This window comes from Oncorhynchus nerka, linkage group LG26 (assembly GCF_034236695.1).
Source record: "Oncorhynchus nerka isolate Pitt River linkage group LG26, Oner_Uvic_2.0, whole genome shotgun sequence".
In the NCBI taxonomy this organism is placed as follows: domain Eukaryota; kingdom Metazoa; phylum Chordata; class Actinopteri; order Salmoniformes; family Salmonidae; genus Oncorhynchus; species Oncorhynchus nerka.
Window position 1 is genome coordinate 55,117,358 of NC_088421.1, and position 19,032 is coordinate 55,136,389.

General features: G+C 46.6%; 1 protein-coding gene and 1 pseudogene across 1 annotated transcript in view; one reads left to right on the forward strand and one right to left on the reverse strand.

Moving 5' to 3' along the window:
- Positions 1–16,004, reverse strand: part of LOC135564960 (protein kinase C beta type-like) — a 90,240-nt gene extending 74,236 nt beyond the window's left edge. The window contains exon 1 of the mRNA XM_065011039.1: positions 15,903–16,004. Coding sequence (XP_064867111.1) covers positions 15,903–15,977 — 75 coding nt within the window. The 5' untranslated portion in view covers positions 15,978–16,004. The remainder of the gene's footprint in view (positions 1–15,902) is intronic.
- LOC135564961 (protein kinase C beta type-like) overlaps positions 1–19,032 on the forward strand; it is a 305,495-nt pseudogene that overhangs the window by 224,184 nt on the left and 62,279 nt on the right.

Sequence of the window (19,032 nt, forward strand, 5' to 3'; positions counted from 1 at the left end):
CATCACCAACACATCAAGTCATCACAGACTGACTCAGTCACATCACATCAAGTCATCACCTACTGACTCAGTCACATCAAGTCATCACAGACTGACTCAGTCACAACACCAACACATCAAGTCATCACAGACTGACTCAGTCACATCACCAACACATCAAGTCATCACCTACTGACTCAGTCACATCACAACACATCACATCACTCAGTCATCAAGTCATCACTACTGACTCAGTCACAACATCCAACACATCAAGTCATCACCTACTGACTCAGTCACAACACAAACACATCAAGTCATCACCTACTGACTCAGTCACAACACCAACACATCAAGTCATCACAGACTGACATCAGTCATCAACTGACACACCACACATCAAGTCATCACCTACTGACTCAGTCACAACACCAACACATCAAGTCATGACTGACTCAGTCACAACACCAACACATCAAGTCATCACTACTGACTCAGTCACATCAAGTCATCACCCACTGACTCAGTCACAACACCAACACATCAAGTCATCACATACTGACTCAGTCACAGTCATCACCACTGACTCAGTCACATCAACACATCAAGTCATCACCTACTGACTCAGTCACATCAAGTCATCACCTACTGACTCAGTCACATCAAGTCATCAGACTGACTCAGTCACATCACCAACACATCAAGTCATCACCTACTGACTCAGTCACATCAAGTCATCACCCACTGACTCAGTCACAACACCAACACATCAAGTCATCACAGACTGACTCAGTCACATCAAGTCATCACATACTGACTCAGTCACAACACCAACACATCAAGTCATCACCTACTGACTCAGTCACATCAAGTCATCACCCACTGACTCAGTCACAACACCAACACATCAAGTCATCACAGACTGACTCAGTCACAACACCAACACATCAAGTCATCACATACTAACTCAGTCACATCAAGTCATCACAGACTGACTCAGTCACAACACATCAAGTCATCACCTACTGACTCAGTCACAACACCAACACATCAAGTCATCATAGACTGACTCAGTCACATCACCAACACATCAAGTCATCACATACTGACTCAGTCACATCAAGTCATCACAGACTGACTCAGTCACAACACCAACACATCAAGTCATCACCTACTGACTCAGTCACAGTCACAACACATCAAGTCATCACAGACTGACTCAGTCACATCACCAACACATCAAGTCATCACCTACTGACTCAGTCACATCACCAACACATCAAGTCATCACAGACTGACTCAGTCACATCAAGTCATCACAGACTGACTCAGTCACATCACCAACACATCAAGTCATCACCTACTGACTCAGTCACATCACCAACACATCAAGTCATCACCTACTGACTCAGTCACAACACCAACACATCAAGTCATCACATACTGACTCAGTCACATCAAGTCATCACCTACTGACTCAGTCCAACACCACACACAGACTCAGTCACAACACTCAGTCACATCAAGTCATCACCCACTGACTCAGTCACAACACCAACACATCAAGTCATCACTACTGACTCAGTCACAACACCAACACATCAAGTCATCACCTACTGACTCAGTCACATCACAACACATCAAGTCATCACCTACTGACTCAGTCACATCACCAACACATCAAGTCATCACTACTGACTCAGTCACATCAAGTCATCACCTACTGACTCAGTCACAACACCAACACATCAAGTCATCACATACTGACTCAGTCACATCAAGTCATCACAGACTGACTCAGTCACAACACCAACACATCAAGTCATCACCTACTGACTCAGTCACATCACATCAAGTCATCACCTACTGACTCAGTCACATCACCAACACATCAAGTCATCACCTAACTGACTCAGTCATCACCCACTGACTCAGTCACAACACCAACACATCAAGTCATCACATACTGACTCAGTCACATCAAGTCATACTGACTCAGTGACAACACCAACACATCAAGTCATCACCTACTGACTCAGTCACATCACCAACACATCAAGTCATCACAGACTGACTGAGTCACAACACCAACACATCAAGTCATCAAAGACTGACTCAGTCACAACACCAACACATCAAGTCATCACCTACTGACTCAGTCACAACACATGAAGTCATCACAGACTGACTCAGTCACAACACAACACATTAAGTCATCACAGACTGACTCAGTCACATCAAGTCATCACAGACTGACTCAGTCACATCACCAACACATCAAGTCATCACCTACTGACTCAGTCACATCAAGTCATCACAGACTGACTCAGTCACATCACCAACACATCAAGTCATCACCTACTGACTCAGTCACAACACCACACACATCATCAGACTGACTCAGTCACATTACCAACACATCAAGTCATCACAGACTGACTCAGTCACAACACAAACACATCATAGACTGACTCACATCAAGTCATCACAGACTGACTCAGTCACAACACCAACACATCAAGTCATCACAGACTGACCAGTCACATCAAGTCATCACAGACTGACTCAGTCACAACACCAACACATCAAGTCATCACATACTGACTCAGTCACATCAAGTCATCACCTACTGACTCAGTCACACACCAACACATCAAGTCATCACAGACTGACTCAGTCACAACACCAACACATCAAGTCATCACAGACTGACTCAGTCACATCAAGTCATCACAGACTGACTCAGTCATCACCAACATCAAGTCATCACCTACTGACTCAGTCACATCACCAACACATCAAGTCATCACCTACTGACTCAGTCACATCACCAACACATCAAGTCATCACATACTGACTCAGTCACATCACCAACACATCAAGTCATCACAGACTGACTCAGTCACATCACCACATCAAGTCATCACCTACTGACTCAGTCACATCAAGACTGACTCAGTCACAACACCAACACATCAAGTCATCACCTACTGACTCAGTCACAACACCAACACATCAAGTCATCACCTACTGACTCAGTCACCAACACATCAAGTCATCACCTACTGACTCAGTCACAACACCAACACATCAAGTCATCACAGACTGACTCAGTCACATCAGTCATCACCTACTGACTCAGTCACAACACCAACACATCAAGTCATCACCTACTGACTCAGTCACATCAAGTCATCACAGACTGACTCAGTCACAACACCAACACATCAAGTCATCACAGACTGACTCAGTCACATCAAGTCATCACCTACTGACTCAGTCAACACCAACACATCAAGTCATCACCTACTGACTCAGTCACAACACCAACACATCAAGTCATCACCTACTGACTCAGTCATCAAGTCATCACAACTCAGTCACAGACACTCAGTCACAACACAACACATCAAGTCATCACCTACTGACTCAGTCACATCACCAACACATCAAGTCATCACCTACTGACTCAGTCACATCACCAACACATCAAGTCATCACTGACTCAGTCACAACTCCAACACATCAAGTCATCACTACTGACTCAGTCACAACACCAACACATCAAGTCATCACAGACTGACTCAGTCACATCAAGTCATCACCTACTGACTCAGTCACAACACCAACACATCAAGTCATCACCTACTGACTCAGTCACATCACCAACACACATCATCACAACTCAGTCATCAAGTCATCACAGACTGACTCAGTCACATCAAGTCATCACAGACTGACTCAGTCACATCACCAACACATCAAGTCATCACCTACTGACTCAGTCACACTCACAAGTCACCAACACATCAAGTCATCACAGACTGACTCAGTCACAACACTAACACATCAAGTCATCACAGACTGACTCAGTCACAACACCAACACATCAAGTCATCACAGACTGACTCAGTCACATCAAGTCATCACTACTGACTCAGTCACAACACCAACACATCAAGTCATCACCTACTGACTCAGTCACATCACCAACACATCAAGTCATCACAGACTGACTCAGTACATCACCAACACATCAAGTCATCACCTACTGACTCAGTCACATCACCACACATCAAGTCATCACCTACTGACTCAGTCACATCAAGTCATCACAGACTGACTCAGTCACATCACCAACACATCAAGTCATCACATACTGACTCAGTCACATCAAGTCATCACCAGACTGACTCAGTCACAACACCAACACATCAAGTCATCACCTACTGACTCAGTCACATCACCAACACATCAAGTCATCACCTACTGACTCAGTCACATCACCAACACATCAAGTCATCACTACTAACTCAGTCACATCAAGTCATCACCTACTGACTCAGTCACAACACCAACACATCAAGTCATCACAGACTGACTCAGTCACAACACCAACACATCAAGTCATCACATACTGACTCAGTCACAACACCAACACATCAAGTCATCACCTACTGACTCAGTCACATCACCAACACATCAAGTCATCACAGACTGACTCAGTCACAACACCAACACATCAAGTCATCAAAGACTGACTCAGTCACAACACATCAAGTCATCACCTACTGACTCAGTCACCAACACATCAAGTCATCACCAGACTGACTCAGTCACAACACCAACACATTAAGTCATCACAGACTGACTCAGTCACATCAAGTCATCACCACTGACTCAGTCACATCACCAACACATCAAGTCATCACCTACTGACTCAGTCACATCAAGTCATCACAGACTGACTCAGTCACATCACCAACACATCAAGTCATCACAGACTGACTCAGTCACAACACCAACACATCATAGACTGACTCAGTCACATTACCAACATCAAGTCATCAGACTGACTCAGTCACAACACCAACACATCAAGTCATCACAGACTGACTCAGTCACATCAAGTCATCACCTACTGACTCAGTCACATCAAGTCATCACCTACTGACTCAGTCACATCACCAACACATCAAGTCATCACAGACTGACTCAGTCACATCAAGTCATTACCAGACTGACTCAGTCACATCACCAACTACTGATCAGTCATCACCTACTGACTCAGTCACATCACCAACACATCAAGTCATCACCTACTGACTCAGTCACAACACCAACACATCAAGTCATCACCTACTGACTCAGTCAACACCAACACATCAAGTCACAGACTGACTCAGTCACATCATCAAGTCATCACAGACTGACTCAGTCACATCACCAACACATCAAGTCATCACCTACTGACTCAGTCACAACACCAACACATCAAGTCATCACAGACTGACTCAGTCACATCACATCAAGTCATCACAGACTGACTGTCACATCACATCAAGTCATCACCTACTGACTCAGTCACATCACCAACACACTCAAGTCATCACAGACTGACTCAGTCACATACTGACAGTCACATCAAGTCATCACAGACTGACTCAGTCACATCACCAACACATCAAGTCATCACCTACTGACTCAGTCACATCACCAACACATCAAGTCATCACATACTAACTCAGTCACATCAAGTCATCATCTGACTCAGTCACATCAAGTCATCACCCACTGACTCAGTCACATCACCAACACATCAAGTCATCACAGACTGACTCAGTCACATCACCAACACATCAAGTCATCACAGACTGACTCAGTCACAACACACATCAAGTCATCACAGACTGACTCAGTCACAACACCAACACATCAAGTCATCACCTACTGACTCAGTCACAACACCAACACATCAAGTCATCACAGACTGACTCAGTCACAACACCAACACATCAAGTCATCACAGACTGACTCAGTCACATCAAGTCATCACCCACTGACTCAGTCACATTACCAACACATCAAGTCATCAAGACTGACTCAGTCACATCACAAACACACCAAGTCATCACCTACTGACTCAGTCACATCACCAACACATCAAGTCATCACCAGTCACTCAAGTCATCACCCACTGACTCAGTCACAACACCAACACATCAAGTCATCACATACTGACTCAGTCACATCAAGTCATCACCACTGACTCAGTCACAACACCAACACATCAAGTCATCACCTACTGACTCAGTCACAACACCAACAATCAGTCATCATACTAACTCAGTCACATCAAGTCAGACTGACTCAGTCACAACACCAACACATCAAGTCATCACCTACTGACTCAGTCACATCACCAACACATCACCTACTGACTCAGTCACATCACCACACATCAAGTCATCACCTACTGACTCAGTCACATCAAGTCATCACCCACTGACTCAGTCACACACACCAACCACATCAAGTCATCACATACTGACTCAGTCACATCAAGTCATCAGAAGACTGACTCAGTCACAACACCAAACACATCAAGTCATCACAGACTGACTCAGACATCAAGTCATCACAGACTGACTCAGTCAATCACCACATCAAGTCATCACCTACTGACTCAGTCACATCACCAACACATCAAGTCATCACATACTAACTCAGTCACATCAAGTCATCACCCACTGACTCAGTCACAACACCAACACATCAAGTCATCACATACTGACTCAGTCACATCAAGTCATCACAGGGGACTGACTCAGTCACTCAGTCACATCAAGTCATCACAGACTGACTCAGTCACAACACCAACACATCAAGTCATCACCTACTGACTCAGTCACAACACCAAACATCAAGTCATCACTACTGACTCAGTCACATCAAGTCATCACCCACTGACTCAGTCACAACACCAACACATCAGAGTCATCACAGGGACTGACTCAGTCACATCAAGTCATCACACTGACTCAGTGACAACACCAACACATCAAGTCATCACCAGACTGACTCAGTCACATCAGTAAACATCAAGTCATCACAGACTGACTCAGTCACAACACCAACACACAGTCATCAACAGACTGACTCAGTCACATCAACCATCACCTACTGACTCAAGTCATCAAGTCATCAAAGACTGACTCAGTCACAACACCAACACATCAAGTCATCACAGACTGACTCAGTCACATCAAGTCATCACAGACTGACTCAGTCACATCACCAACACATCAAGTCATCACCTACTGACTCAGTCACATCAAGTCATCACAGACTGACTCAGTCACATCACCATCACATCAAGTCATCACCTACTGACTCAGTCATCACAGACTGACTCAGTCACATCACCAACACATCAAGTCATCAACTACTGACTCAGTCACAACACCAAACATCATCATAGACTGACTCAGTCACATCAAGTCATCACAGACTGACTCAGTCACAACACCAACACATCAAGTCATCACAGACTGACTCAGTCACATCAAGTCATCACTACTGACTCAGTCACATCAAGTCATCACCTACTGACTCAGTCACATCACATCAAGTCATCGCCTACTGACTCAGTCACATCAGTCATCACCTACTGACTCAGTCACATCACCAACACATCAAGTCATCACAGACTGACTCAGTCACAACACCACATCAAGTCATCACCTACTGACTCAGTCACATCACCAACACATCAAGTCATCACCTACTGACTCAGTCACAACACCAACACATCAAGTCATCACAGACTGACTCAGTCACATCAAGTCATCACAGACTGACTCAGTCACATCACCAACACATCAAGTCATCGCCTACTGACTCAGTCACAACACCAACACATCAAGTCATCACAGACTGACTCAGTCACATCACATCAAGTCATCACAGACTGACTCAGTCACATCAAGTCATCACCTACTGACTCAGTCACATCACATCAAGTCATCACAGACTGACTCAGTCACATCACCAACACATCAAGTCATCGCCTACTGACTCAGTCACATCAAGTCATCACCTACTGACTCAGTCACATCACCAATACATCAAGTCATCACATACTGACTCAGTCACATCAAGTCATCACCTACTGACTCAGTCACATCAAGTCATCACCCACTGACTCAGTCACAAACACCAACACATCAAGTCATCACAGACTGACTCAGTCACATCACCAACACATCAAGTCATCACAGACTGACTCAGTCACATCAAGTCATCACAGACTGACTCAGTCACAACACCAACACATCAAGTCATCACCTACTGACTCAGTCACATCACCAACACACCAAGTCATCACAGACTGACTCAGTCACATCAAGTCATCACAGACTGACTCAGTCACATCAAGTCATCACCTACTGACTCAGTCACAACACCAACACATCAAGTCATCACCTACTGACTCAGTCACAACACCAACACATCAAGTCATCACCTACTGACTCAGTCACATCAACACATCACCTACTGACTCAGTCACATCAAGTCATCACCTACTGACTCAGTCACATCACCAACACATCAAGTCATCACAGACTGACTCAGTCACATCAAGTCATCACAGACTGACTCAGTCACATCAAGTCATCACCTACTGACTCAGTCACAACACACATCAGTCATCACAGACTGACTCAGTCACAACACCAACACATCAAGTCATCACAGACTGACTCAGTCACATCAAGTCATCACCTACTGACTCAGTCACATCAAGTCATCACAGACTGACTCAGTCACATCACCAACACATCAAGTCATCACAGACTGACTCAGTCACATCACCAACACAAGTCATCACAGACTGACTCAGTCACAACACCAACACATCAAGTCATCACCTACTGACTCAGTCACAACACCAACACATCAAGTCATCACAGACTGACTCAGTCACATCAAGTCATCACAGACTGACTCAGTCACAACACCAACACATCAAGTCATCACCTACTGACTCAGTCACATCAAGTCATCACAGACTGACTCAGTCACATCAAGTCATCACCTACTGACTCAGTCACATCACCAACACATCAAGTCATCACAGACTGACTCAGTCACATCACCAACACATCAAGTCATCACAGACTGACTCAGTCACAACACCAACACATCAAGTCATCACAGACTGACTCAGTCACAACACCAACACATCAAGTCATCACCTACTGACTCAGTCACATCACCACATCAAGTCATCACAGACTGACTCAGTCACAACACCAACACATCAAGTCATCACTGACTCAGTCACAACACCAGTCACATCAAGTCATCACCTACTGACTCAGTCACATCACCAACACATCAAGTCATCACAGACTGACTCAGTCACATCAAGTCATCACAGACTGACTCAGTCACAACACCAACACATCAAGTCATCACCTACTGACTCAGTCACATCACCAACACATCAAGTCATCACCTACTGACTCAGTCACATCACCAACACATCAAGTCATCACCTACTGACTCAGTCACATCAAGTCATCACAGACTGACTCAGTCACATCACCAACATATCAAGTCATCACATACTGACTCAGTCACATCAAGTCATCACCCACTGACTCAGTCACAACACCAACACATCAAGTCATCACCTACTGACTCAGTCACAACACCAACACATCAAGTCATCACCTACTGACTCAGTCACATCAAGTCATCACAGACTGACTCAGTCACAACAGTCATCAAGTCATCACCTACTGACTCAGTCACATCACCAACACATCAAGTCATCACCACTGACTCAGTCACATCACCAACACATCAAGTCATCACATACTGACTCAGTCACATCAAGTCATCACCCACTGACTCAGTCACAACACCAACACATCAAGTCATCACATACTGACTCAGTCACATCAAGTCATCACCCACTGACTCAGTCACAAACCAACACATCAAGTCATCACCTACTGACTCAGTCACAACACAAACACATCAAGTCATCACCTACTGACTCAGTCACATCATCAAGTCATCACCTACTGACTCAGTCACATCAACATCAACACTCAGTCACATCAAGTCATCACCTACTGACTCAGTCACAACACCAACACATCAAGTCATCACATACTGACTCAGTCACAACAAGTCATCATAGACTGACTCAGTCACATCACCAACACATCAAGTCATCACAGACTGACTCAGTCACATCAAGTCATCACCTACTGACTCAGTCACATCAAGTCATCACAGACTGACTCAGTCACATCACCAACACATCAAGTCATCACAGACTGACTCAGTCACATCACAAGTCATCACAGACTGACTCAGTCACATCACCAACACATCAAGTCATCACCTACTGACTCAGTCACACACCAACACATCAAGTCATCACAGACTGACTCAGTCACATCACATCAAGTCATCACAGACTGACTCAGTCACATCACCAACACATCAAGTCATCACCAGACTGACTCAGTCACAACACCAACACATCAAGTCATCACAGACTGACAGTCACTCAAGTCATCACAGACTGACTCAGTCACATCACCAACACATCAAGTCATCACTCAGTCACATCAAGTCAAAACTAGTCTGACACCAGTCACATCAAGTCATCACAGACTGACTCAGTCACATCACCAACACATCAAGTCATCACCTACTGACTCAGTCACATCACCAACACATCAAGTCATCACCTACTGACTCAGTCACAACATCCAGACACTCAAGTCACACTCACCAACACATCAAGTCATCACCTACTGACTCAGTCACAACACAACACATCAAGTCATCACAGACTGACTCAGTCACATCAAGTCATCACAGACTGACTCAGTCACAACACCAACACATCAAGTCATCACCTACTGACTCAGTCACATCACCAACACATCAAGTCATCACCTACTGACTCAGTCACATCACCAACACATCAAGTCATCACATACTGACTCAGTCACATCAAGTCATCACCAGACTGACTCAGTCACAACACCAACACATCAAGTCATCACCTACTGACTCAGTCACATCAAGTCATCACCCACTGACTCAGTCACAACACCAACACATCAAGTCATCACCTACTGACTCAGTCACAACACAAACACATCAAGTCATCACCTACTGACTCAGTCACATCAAGTCATCACAGACTGACTCAGTCACATCAAGTCATCACCTACTGACTCAGTCACAACACCAACACATCAAGTCATCACCTACTGACTCAGTCACTCAGTCACATCAAGTCATCACCTACTAACTCAGTCACATCAAGTCATCACCACTGACTCAGTCACAACACCAACACATCAAGTCATCACAGACTGACTCAGTCACTCAAGTCATCACTCAGTCACAACACCAACACATCAAGTCATCACCTACTGACTCAGTCACAACACCAACACATCAAGTCATCACCTACTGACTCAGTCACATCACCAACACATCAAGTCATCACCTACTGACTCAGTCACATCACCAACACATCAAGTCATCACTACTGACTCAGTCACATCAAGTCATCAGACTGACTCAGTCACATCACCAACACATCAAGTCATCACCTACTGACTCAGTCACATCACCAACACATCAAGTCATCACAGACTGACATCAGTCACATCACCAACACATCAAGTCATCACCTACTGACTCAGTCACATCAGTCATCACACATCAGTCATCAAGTCATCACCCACTGACTCAGTCACATCACCAACACATCAAGTCATCACAGACTGACTCAGTCACATCACCAACACATCAAGTCATCACAGACTGACTCAGTCACCATCACATCAAGTCATCACAGACTGACTCAGTCACAGTCATCACCAACACATCAAGTCATCACCTACTGACTCAGTCACATTACCAAAACATCAAGTCATCACCTACTGACTCAGTCATCAAGTCATCACAACTGACATCAAGTCATCATCACCTACTGACTCAGTCACATCCAACAGTCATCACCTACTGACTCAGTCACATCAAGTCATCACAGACTGACTCAGTCACATCAAGTCATCACACTCAGTCACAACAACACACCAAGTCATCACCTACTGACTCAGTCACATCACCAACACATCAAGTCATCACTACTGACTCAGACATCAAGTCATCACATACACTCAGTCACATCAAGTCATCACAGACTGACTCAGTCACAACACCAACACATCAAGTCATCACCTACTGACTCAGTCACATCAAGTCATCACCCACTGACTCAGTCACAACACCAACACATCAAGTCATCACAGACTGACTCAGTCACAACACCAACACATCAAGTCATCACAGACTAACTCAGTCACATCAAGTCATCACAGACTGACTCAGTCACAACACCAACACATCAAGTCATCACAGACTGACTCAGTCACATCACCAACACATCAAGTCATCACCTACTGACTCAGTCACAATCACCAACACATCAAGTCATCACATACTAACTCAGTCACATCAAGTCATCACACACTGACTCAGTCACAACACCAACACATCAAGTCATCACATACTGACTCAGTCACATCAAGTCATCACCCACTGACTCAGTCACAACACCAACACATCAAGTCATCACCTACTGACTCAGTCACATCACCAACACATCAAGTCATCACCTACTGACTCAGTCACATCACCAACACATCAAGTCATCACCTACTGACTCAGTCACATCACCAACACATCAAGTCATCACATACAACTCAGTCACATCAAGTCATCACCCACTGACTCAGTCACAACACCAACACATCAAGTCATCACCTACTGACTCAGTCACATCAAGTCATCACCAACACTGACTCATCAAGTCATCACCTACTGACTCAGTCACATCACCAACACATCAAGTCATCACCTACTGACTCAGTCACATCAAGTCATCACACACTGTCATCACATACTAACTCAACACATCAAGTCATCACCCACTGACTCAGTCACATCACCAACACACCAAGTCATCACAGACTGACTCAGTCACAACACATCAAGTCATCACCTACTGACTCAGTCACAACACCAACACATCAAGTCATCACCTACTGACTCAGTCACATCACCAACACATCAAGTCATCACCTACTGACTCAGTCACAACACCAACACATCAAGTCATCACATACTGACTCAGTCACATCAAGTCATCACCTACTGACTCAGTCACAACACATCAAGTCATCACCACTGACTCAGTCACAACACAAACACATTAAGTCATCACAGACTGACTCAGTCACATCAAGTCATCACAGACTGACTCAGTCACATCACCAACACATCAAGTCATCACCTACTGACTCAGTCACATCAGTCATCACAGACTGACTCAGTCACATACACTCAACACATCAAGTCATCACCTACTGACTCAGTCACAACACCAACACATCACACCACTGACTCAGTCACAACACCAACACATCAAGTCATCACCTACTGACTCAGTCCTTCACACACCAACCAAAACTCAGTCACATCAAGTCATCACCTACTGACTCAGTCACATCACCAACACATCAAGTCATCACAGACTGACTCAGTCACAACATCAAGTCAAGTCACCTACTGACTCAGTCACATCAAGTCATCACCTACTGACTCAGTCACATCACCAACACATCAAGTCATCACCTACTGACTCAGTCACATCAAGTCATCACCACTGACTCAGTCACATCACCAACACATCAAGTCATCACAGACTACTGACACCCAGTCACATCAAGTCATCACCTACTGACTCAGTCACATCACCAACACATCAAGTCATCACCTACTGACTCAGTCACAACACCAACATCAAGTCATCACATGACTCAGTCACATCACATCAAGTCATCACAGACTGACTCAGTCACATCACCAACACATCAAGTCAGACTGACTCAAGTCACAACACCACACATCAAGTCATCACAGACTGACTCAGTCACATCACATCAAGTCATCACAGACTGACTCAGTCACATCACATCAAGTCATCAAGACTGACTCAGTCACATCACATCAACACTTCAGTCATCACCAACACACTCAAGTCATCACCTACTGACTCAGTCACATCAAGTCATCACCTACTGACTCAGTCACATCACCAACACATCAAGTCATCACCTACTGACTCAGTCACATCACCAACACATCAAGTCATCACATACTAACTCAGTCACATCAAGTCATCACCTACTGACTCAGTCACATCAAGTCATCACCCACTGACTCAGTCACAACACCAACACATCAAGTCATCACCAGACTGACTCAGTCACATCACCAACACATCAAGTCATCACAGACTGACTCAGTCACATCACATCAAGTCATCACAGACTGACTCAGTCACATCACCAACACATCAAGTCATCACCTACTGACTCAGTCACATCACCAACACATCAAGTCATCACCTACTGACTCAGTCACATCAGTCAACACATCAAGTCATCACAGACTGACTCAGTCACATCAAGTCATCACCTACTGACTCAGTCACATACCAACACATCAAGTCATCCTACTGACTCAGTCACAACACCAACACATCAAGTCATCACCTACTGACTCAGTCACATCACCAACACACTCAGTCACAACACATCAAGTCATCAGACTGACTCAGTCACATCACCAACACACCAAGTCATCACAGACTGACTCAGTCACTCAAGTCATCACAGACTGACTCAGTCACATCAAGTCATCACCTACTGACTCAGTCACAACACCAAACACATCATCACAGACTGACTCAGTCACAACACCAACACACCAAGTCATCACAGACTGACTCAGTCACATCAAGTCATCACCTACTGACTCAGTCACATCAAGTCATCACAGACTGACTCAGTCACATCACCAACACCAGACTGACTCAGTCACATCACATAAGTCATCACAGACTGACTCAGTCACCAACACATCAAGTCATCACCTACTGACTCAGTCACAACACCAACACATCAAGTCATCACCTACTGACTCAGTCACATCAAGTCATCACCCTACTGACTCAGTCACAACACCAACACATCAAGTCATCACCTAACTCAGTCACATCAAGTCATCACCTACTAACTCAGTCACATCAAGTCATCACCCACTGACTCAGTCACAACACCAACACATCCACAGACTGACTCAGTCACATCACCAACACATCAAGTCATCACAGACTGACTCAGTCACATCATCAAGTCATCACAGACTGACTCAGTCACAACACCAACACATCAAGTCATCACCTACTGACTCAGTCACATCACAAAACATCAAGTCATCACCTACTGACTCAGTCACAACACCAACACATCAAGTCATCACAGACTGACTCAGTCACATCAAGTCATCACCCTACTGACTCAGTCACCAACACATCAAGTCATCACAGACTGACTCAGTCACAACACATCAAGTCATCACCTACTGACTCAGTCACAACACATCAGTCATCACCTACTGACTCAGTCACATCAAGTCATCACAGACTGACTGACTCAGTCACACCTACTGACTCAGTCACAACACAAACACATCAAGTCATCAGACTGACTCAGTCACATCAAGTCATCACCTACTGACTCACACACCAAGTCATCACCTACTGACTCAGTCACAACACATCAAGTCATCACAGACTGACTCAGTCAACACATCAAGTCATCACCTACTGACTCAGTCACAACACCAACATCATCAAGTCATCACCTACTGACTCAGTCACATCAAGTCATCACAGACTGACTCAGTCACATCAAGTCATCACCTACTGACTCAGTCACAACACATCAAGTCATCAAGACTGACTCAGTCACATCACATCAAGTCATCACATCAGTCCAACACATCAACTCAGTCACAACACATCAAGTCATCACATACTGACTCAGTCATCAAGACATCACAGTGTGTGTGTGTGTGTGTGTGTAGTGTGTGTGTGTGTGTGTGTGTGTAGTGTGTGTGTGTGTGTGTGTGTGTGTGTGTGTGTGTGTGTGTGTGTGTGTGTGTGTGTGTGTGTGTGTGTGTGTGTTTACCATGGTCTGGAAGCAGGAGTGGAGCTGTGTGAGGAAGGGAGTTTCGGACAGGGCCAGGACCCTCTTCTCCACCATGGTGCACTCCACATCATCATCCTGAATCACCACTCCTTCTTCAGGATCTTTACGGCATCAAGCTCCTCTCTGTCCTTATGTTCTGCTAGCATCACCAAGTCATCAGAGAGAGACACCTTTAGCGAGGGAGGAGGGAGAGGGGGAGAGAGGAGGGTCAGAGAGACACCTTTAGAGAGGGAGGAGGGAGAGAGGGAGAGAGGAGAGAGACATCTTTAAGTACAGCGCCTCTCTGTCCTTATGTTCTGCTAGCATCACCTAGAGAGAGAGAGGAGGGAGAGAGAGACACCTTTAGAGAAGGAGGAGGGAGAGAGGAGAGAGACATCTTGACGGGGTACAGCGCCTCTCTGTCCTTATGTTCTGCTATCATCACCTAGAGACTGAGGAGGGAGAGAGAGACACCTTTAGAGAGGGAGGAGGGAGAGGGGGAGAGAGGAGGGAGAGAGAGAGGGAGAGAGAGACACCTTTAGAGAGGGAGGAGGGAGAGGGGGAGAGAGGAGGGAGTCAGAGAGAGGGAGAGAGGAGGGAGAGAGAGACACCTTTAGAGAGGAGGAGGGAGATGAGGGAGAGAGGAGGGGAGAGAGACATCTTTAGAGAGGGAGGAGGGAGAGGAGGGAGAGAGGATCAGAGAGAGAGGAGGGAGACATCTTTACGTACAGCTCCTCTCTGTCCTTATGTTCTGCTAGCATCACCTAGAGAGAGGAGGAGAGAGAGACACCTTTAGAGAGGGAGGAAGGGAGCAGAGAGAGGGGGAGGAGGGAGAGGGGAGAGAGAGGGGAGGGAGAGAGAGAGGAGGAGACATCTTTACATCATCATCCAGCTCCTCTCTGTCTTATGTTCTGCTAGCATCACCACTGACTCTTTAGAGAGGAGGAGGGAGAGGGGGAGAGGAGGAGGGAGAGAGAGGATGGGAGAGAGACACCTTTAGAGAGGAGAGGGAGGAGGGAGAGGGGGAGAGTCAGGAGGAGGAGAGAGAGGGAGAGAGGAGGGAGGAGAGGGAGAAGGGGAGGGAGGAGGAGACATCTTTAGAGAGGGAGGAGGGAGAGGGGGGAGAGAGGAGGGAGAGAGAAGAGAGGGAGGGGGAACATCTTTACGGCGTACAGCTCTCTCTGTCCTTATGTTCTGCAGCATCACCTAGAGAGAGAGAGGAGGGAGAGAGAGACACCTTTAGAGAGGAGGAGGAGAGGGAGGAGGGAGAGGGGAGGGAGAGGAGGGAGAGAGAGGGGGGGAGGAGGAGACATCTTTAGAGAGGGAGGAGGGAGGGAGGAGGGAGAGAGAGGAGGGAGAGACATCTTTAGGTACAGCGCCTCTCTGTCCTTAGCATCACCTAGAGAGAGAGGAGGGAGAGGAGAGAGACACCTTTAGAGAGAGGGAGGAGGGAGAGGGGAGAGAGGAGGGAGAGAGAGAGGGAGACATCTTTACGGCATACAGCTCCTCTCTGTCCTTATGTTCTGCTAGCATCACCTAGAGAGAGAGAGGAGGGAGAGAGAGACACCTTTAGGAGGGAGGAGAGGGAGAGAGGAGGGGAGAGAGGAGGGAGACACCTTTAGAGAGGGGAGGAGGGAGGGAGAGGGGAGAGAGGGAGAGAGAGAGGAGGAGACAGGGCATACAGCTCCTCTCTGTCCTTATGTTCTGCTAGCATCACCTAGAGAGGAGGGAGAGAGAGACACCTTTAGAGAGGAGGGAGGGAGGGGGAGAGAGGAGAGAGGGAGAGAGAGACACCTTTAGGAGGAGGGAGAGGAGGAGAGGGGAGAGAGAGGGAGACATCTTTAGGGAGGAGAGAGGGAGAGGAGGGAGAGAGGGAGGGAGAGACATCTTTAGAGAGGGAGAGGGAGAGAGAGAGAGAAGGGAGACATCTTTAGAGAGGAGGAGAGAGAGGAGGAGAGAGGAGAGAGGGAGGAGAGACATCTTTACGGGTACAGCTCCTCTCTGTCCTTATGTTCTGCTAGAGAGAGAGAGGAGGGAGAGAGAGACACCTTTAGAGAGGAGGAGGAGGGGGGAGAGGGGGAGAGAGGAGGAGAGAGAGAGGGAGAGGGAGGGGAGACACCTTTAGAGAGACACCTTTAGAGAGGGAGGGAGAGAGGGAGAGGAGGGAGAGAGGGAGAGGAGGAGGAGGAGGGAGAGAGAGAGAGGAGGGAGAGAGAGACACCTTTAGAGAGGGAGGAGGGAGAGGGGGAGAGGGAGGAGAGGAGGGAGAGAGAGACACCTTTAGAGAGGGAGGAGGGAGAGGGGAGGAGAGGAGGAGAGAGAGAGGGAGGGGGAGAGGGGGAGGGAGGAGGAAGACATCTTTTAGAGAGGGAGGAGGGAGAGAGGAGGGAGAGAGAGAGACATCTTTAGAGAGCGCCTCTCTGTCCTTATGTTCACTAGCATCACCTAGAGAGAGGAGAGAGGGAGAGACACCTTTAGAGAGGAGGGAGAGGGGAGAGAGGGGAGAGAGGAGGGAGAGAGAGGGAGGGAGAGGGGGAGAGAGGAGGGAGAGAGAGAGGAGAGAGAGCTCCTCTCTGTCTTATGTTCTGCTAGCATCACCTAGAGAGAGAGAGGAGGGAGAGAGAGACACCTTTAGAGAGGGAGGAGGGAGAGGGGGGAGAGGAGGGAGAGAGATAGGAGGAGAGAGAGACACCTTTAGAGAGGGAGGAGGGAGAGGGGAGAGAGGAGAGAGAGAGAGGAGGGAGACATCTTTCTGACACAGCTCCTTAGATATGTTCTGCTAGCATCACCTAGAGAGAGGAGGGGGAGACACCTTTAGGAGGGAGAGAGAGGGGAGAGAGGGAGGAGGAGAGAGAGACATCTTTAGAGAGGGAGGAGGGAGAGAGGAGGAGAGAGGGAGGGAGACATCTTTAGAGAGAGGAGGGAGAGGATAGGAGAGAGAGAGGAGGGAGACATCTTTAGAGGAGGGATACAGCTCCTCTCTGTCCTTATGTTCTGCTAGCATCACCTAGAGAGGAGGAGGGAGAGAGAGACACCTTTAGAGAGGGAGGGAGAGAGAGAGAGAGGAGAGAGAGGAGAGGGGGAGAGGGGAGAGACACCTTTAGAGAGGGAGGAGGGAGGGGGAGAGAGG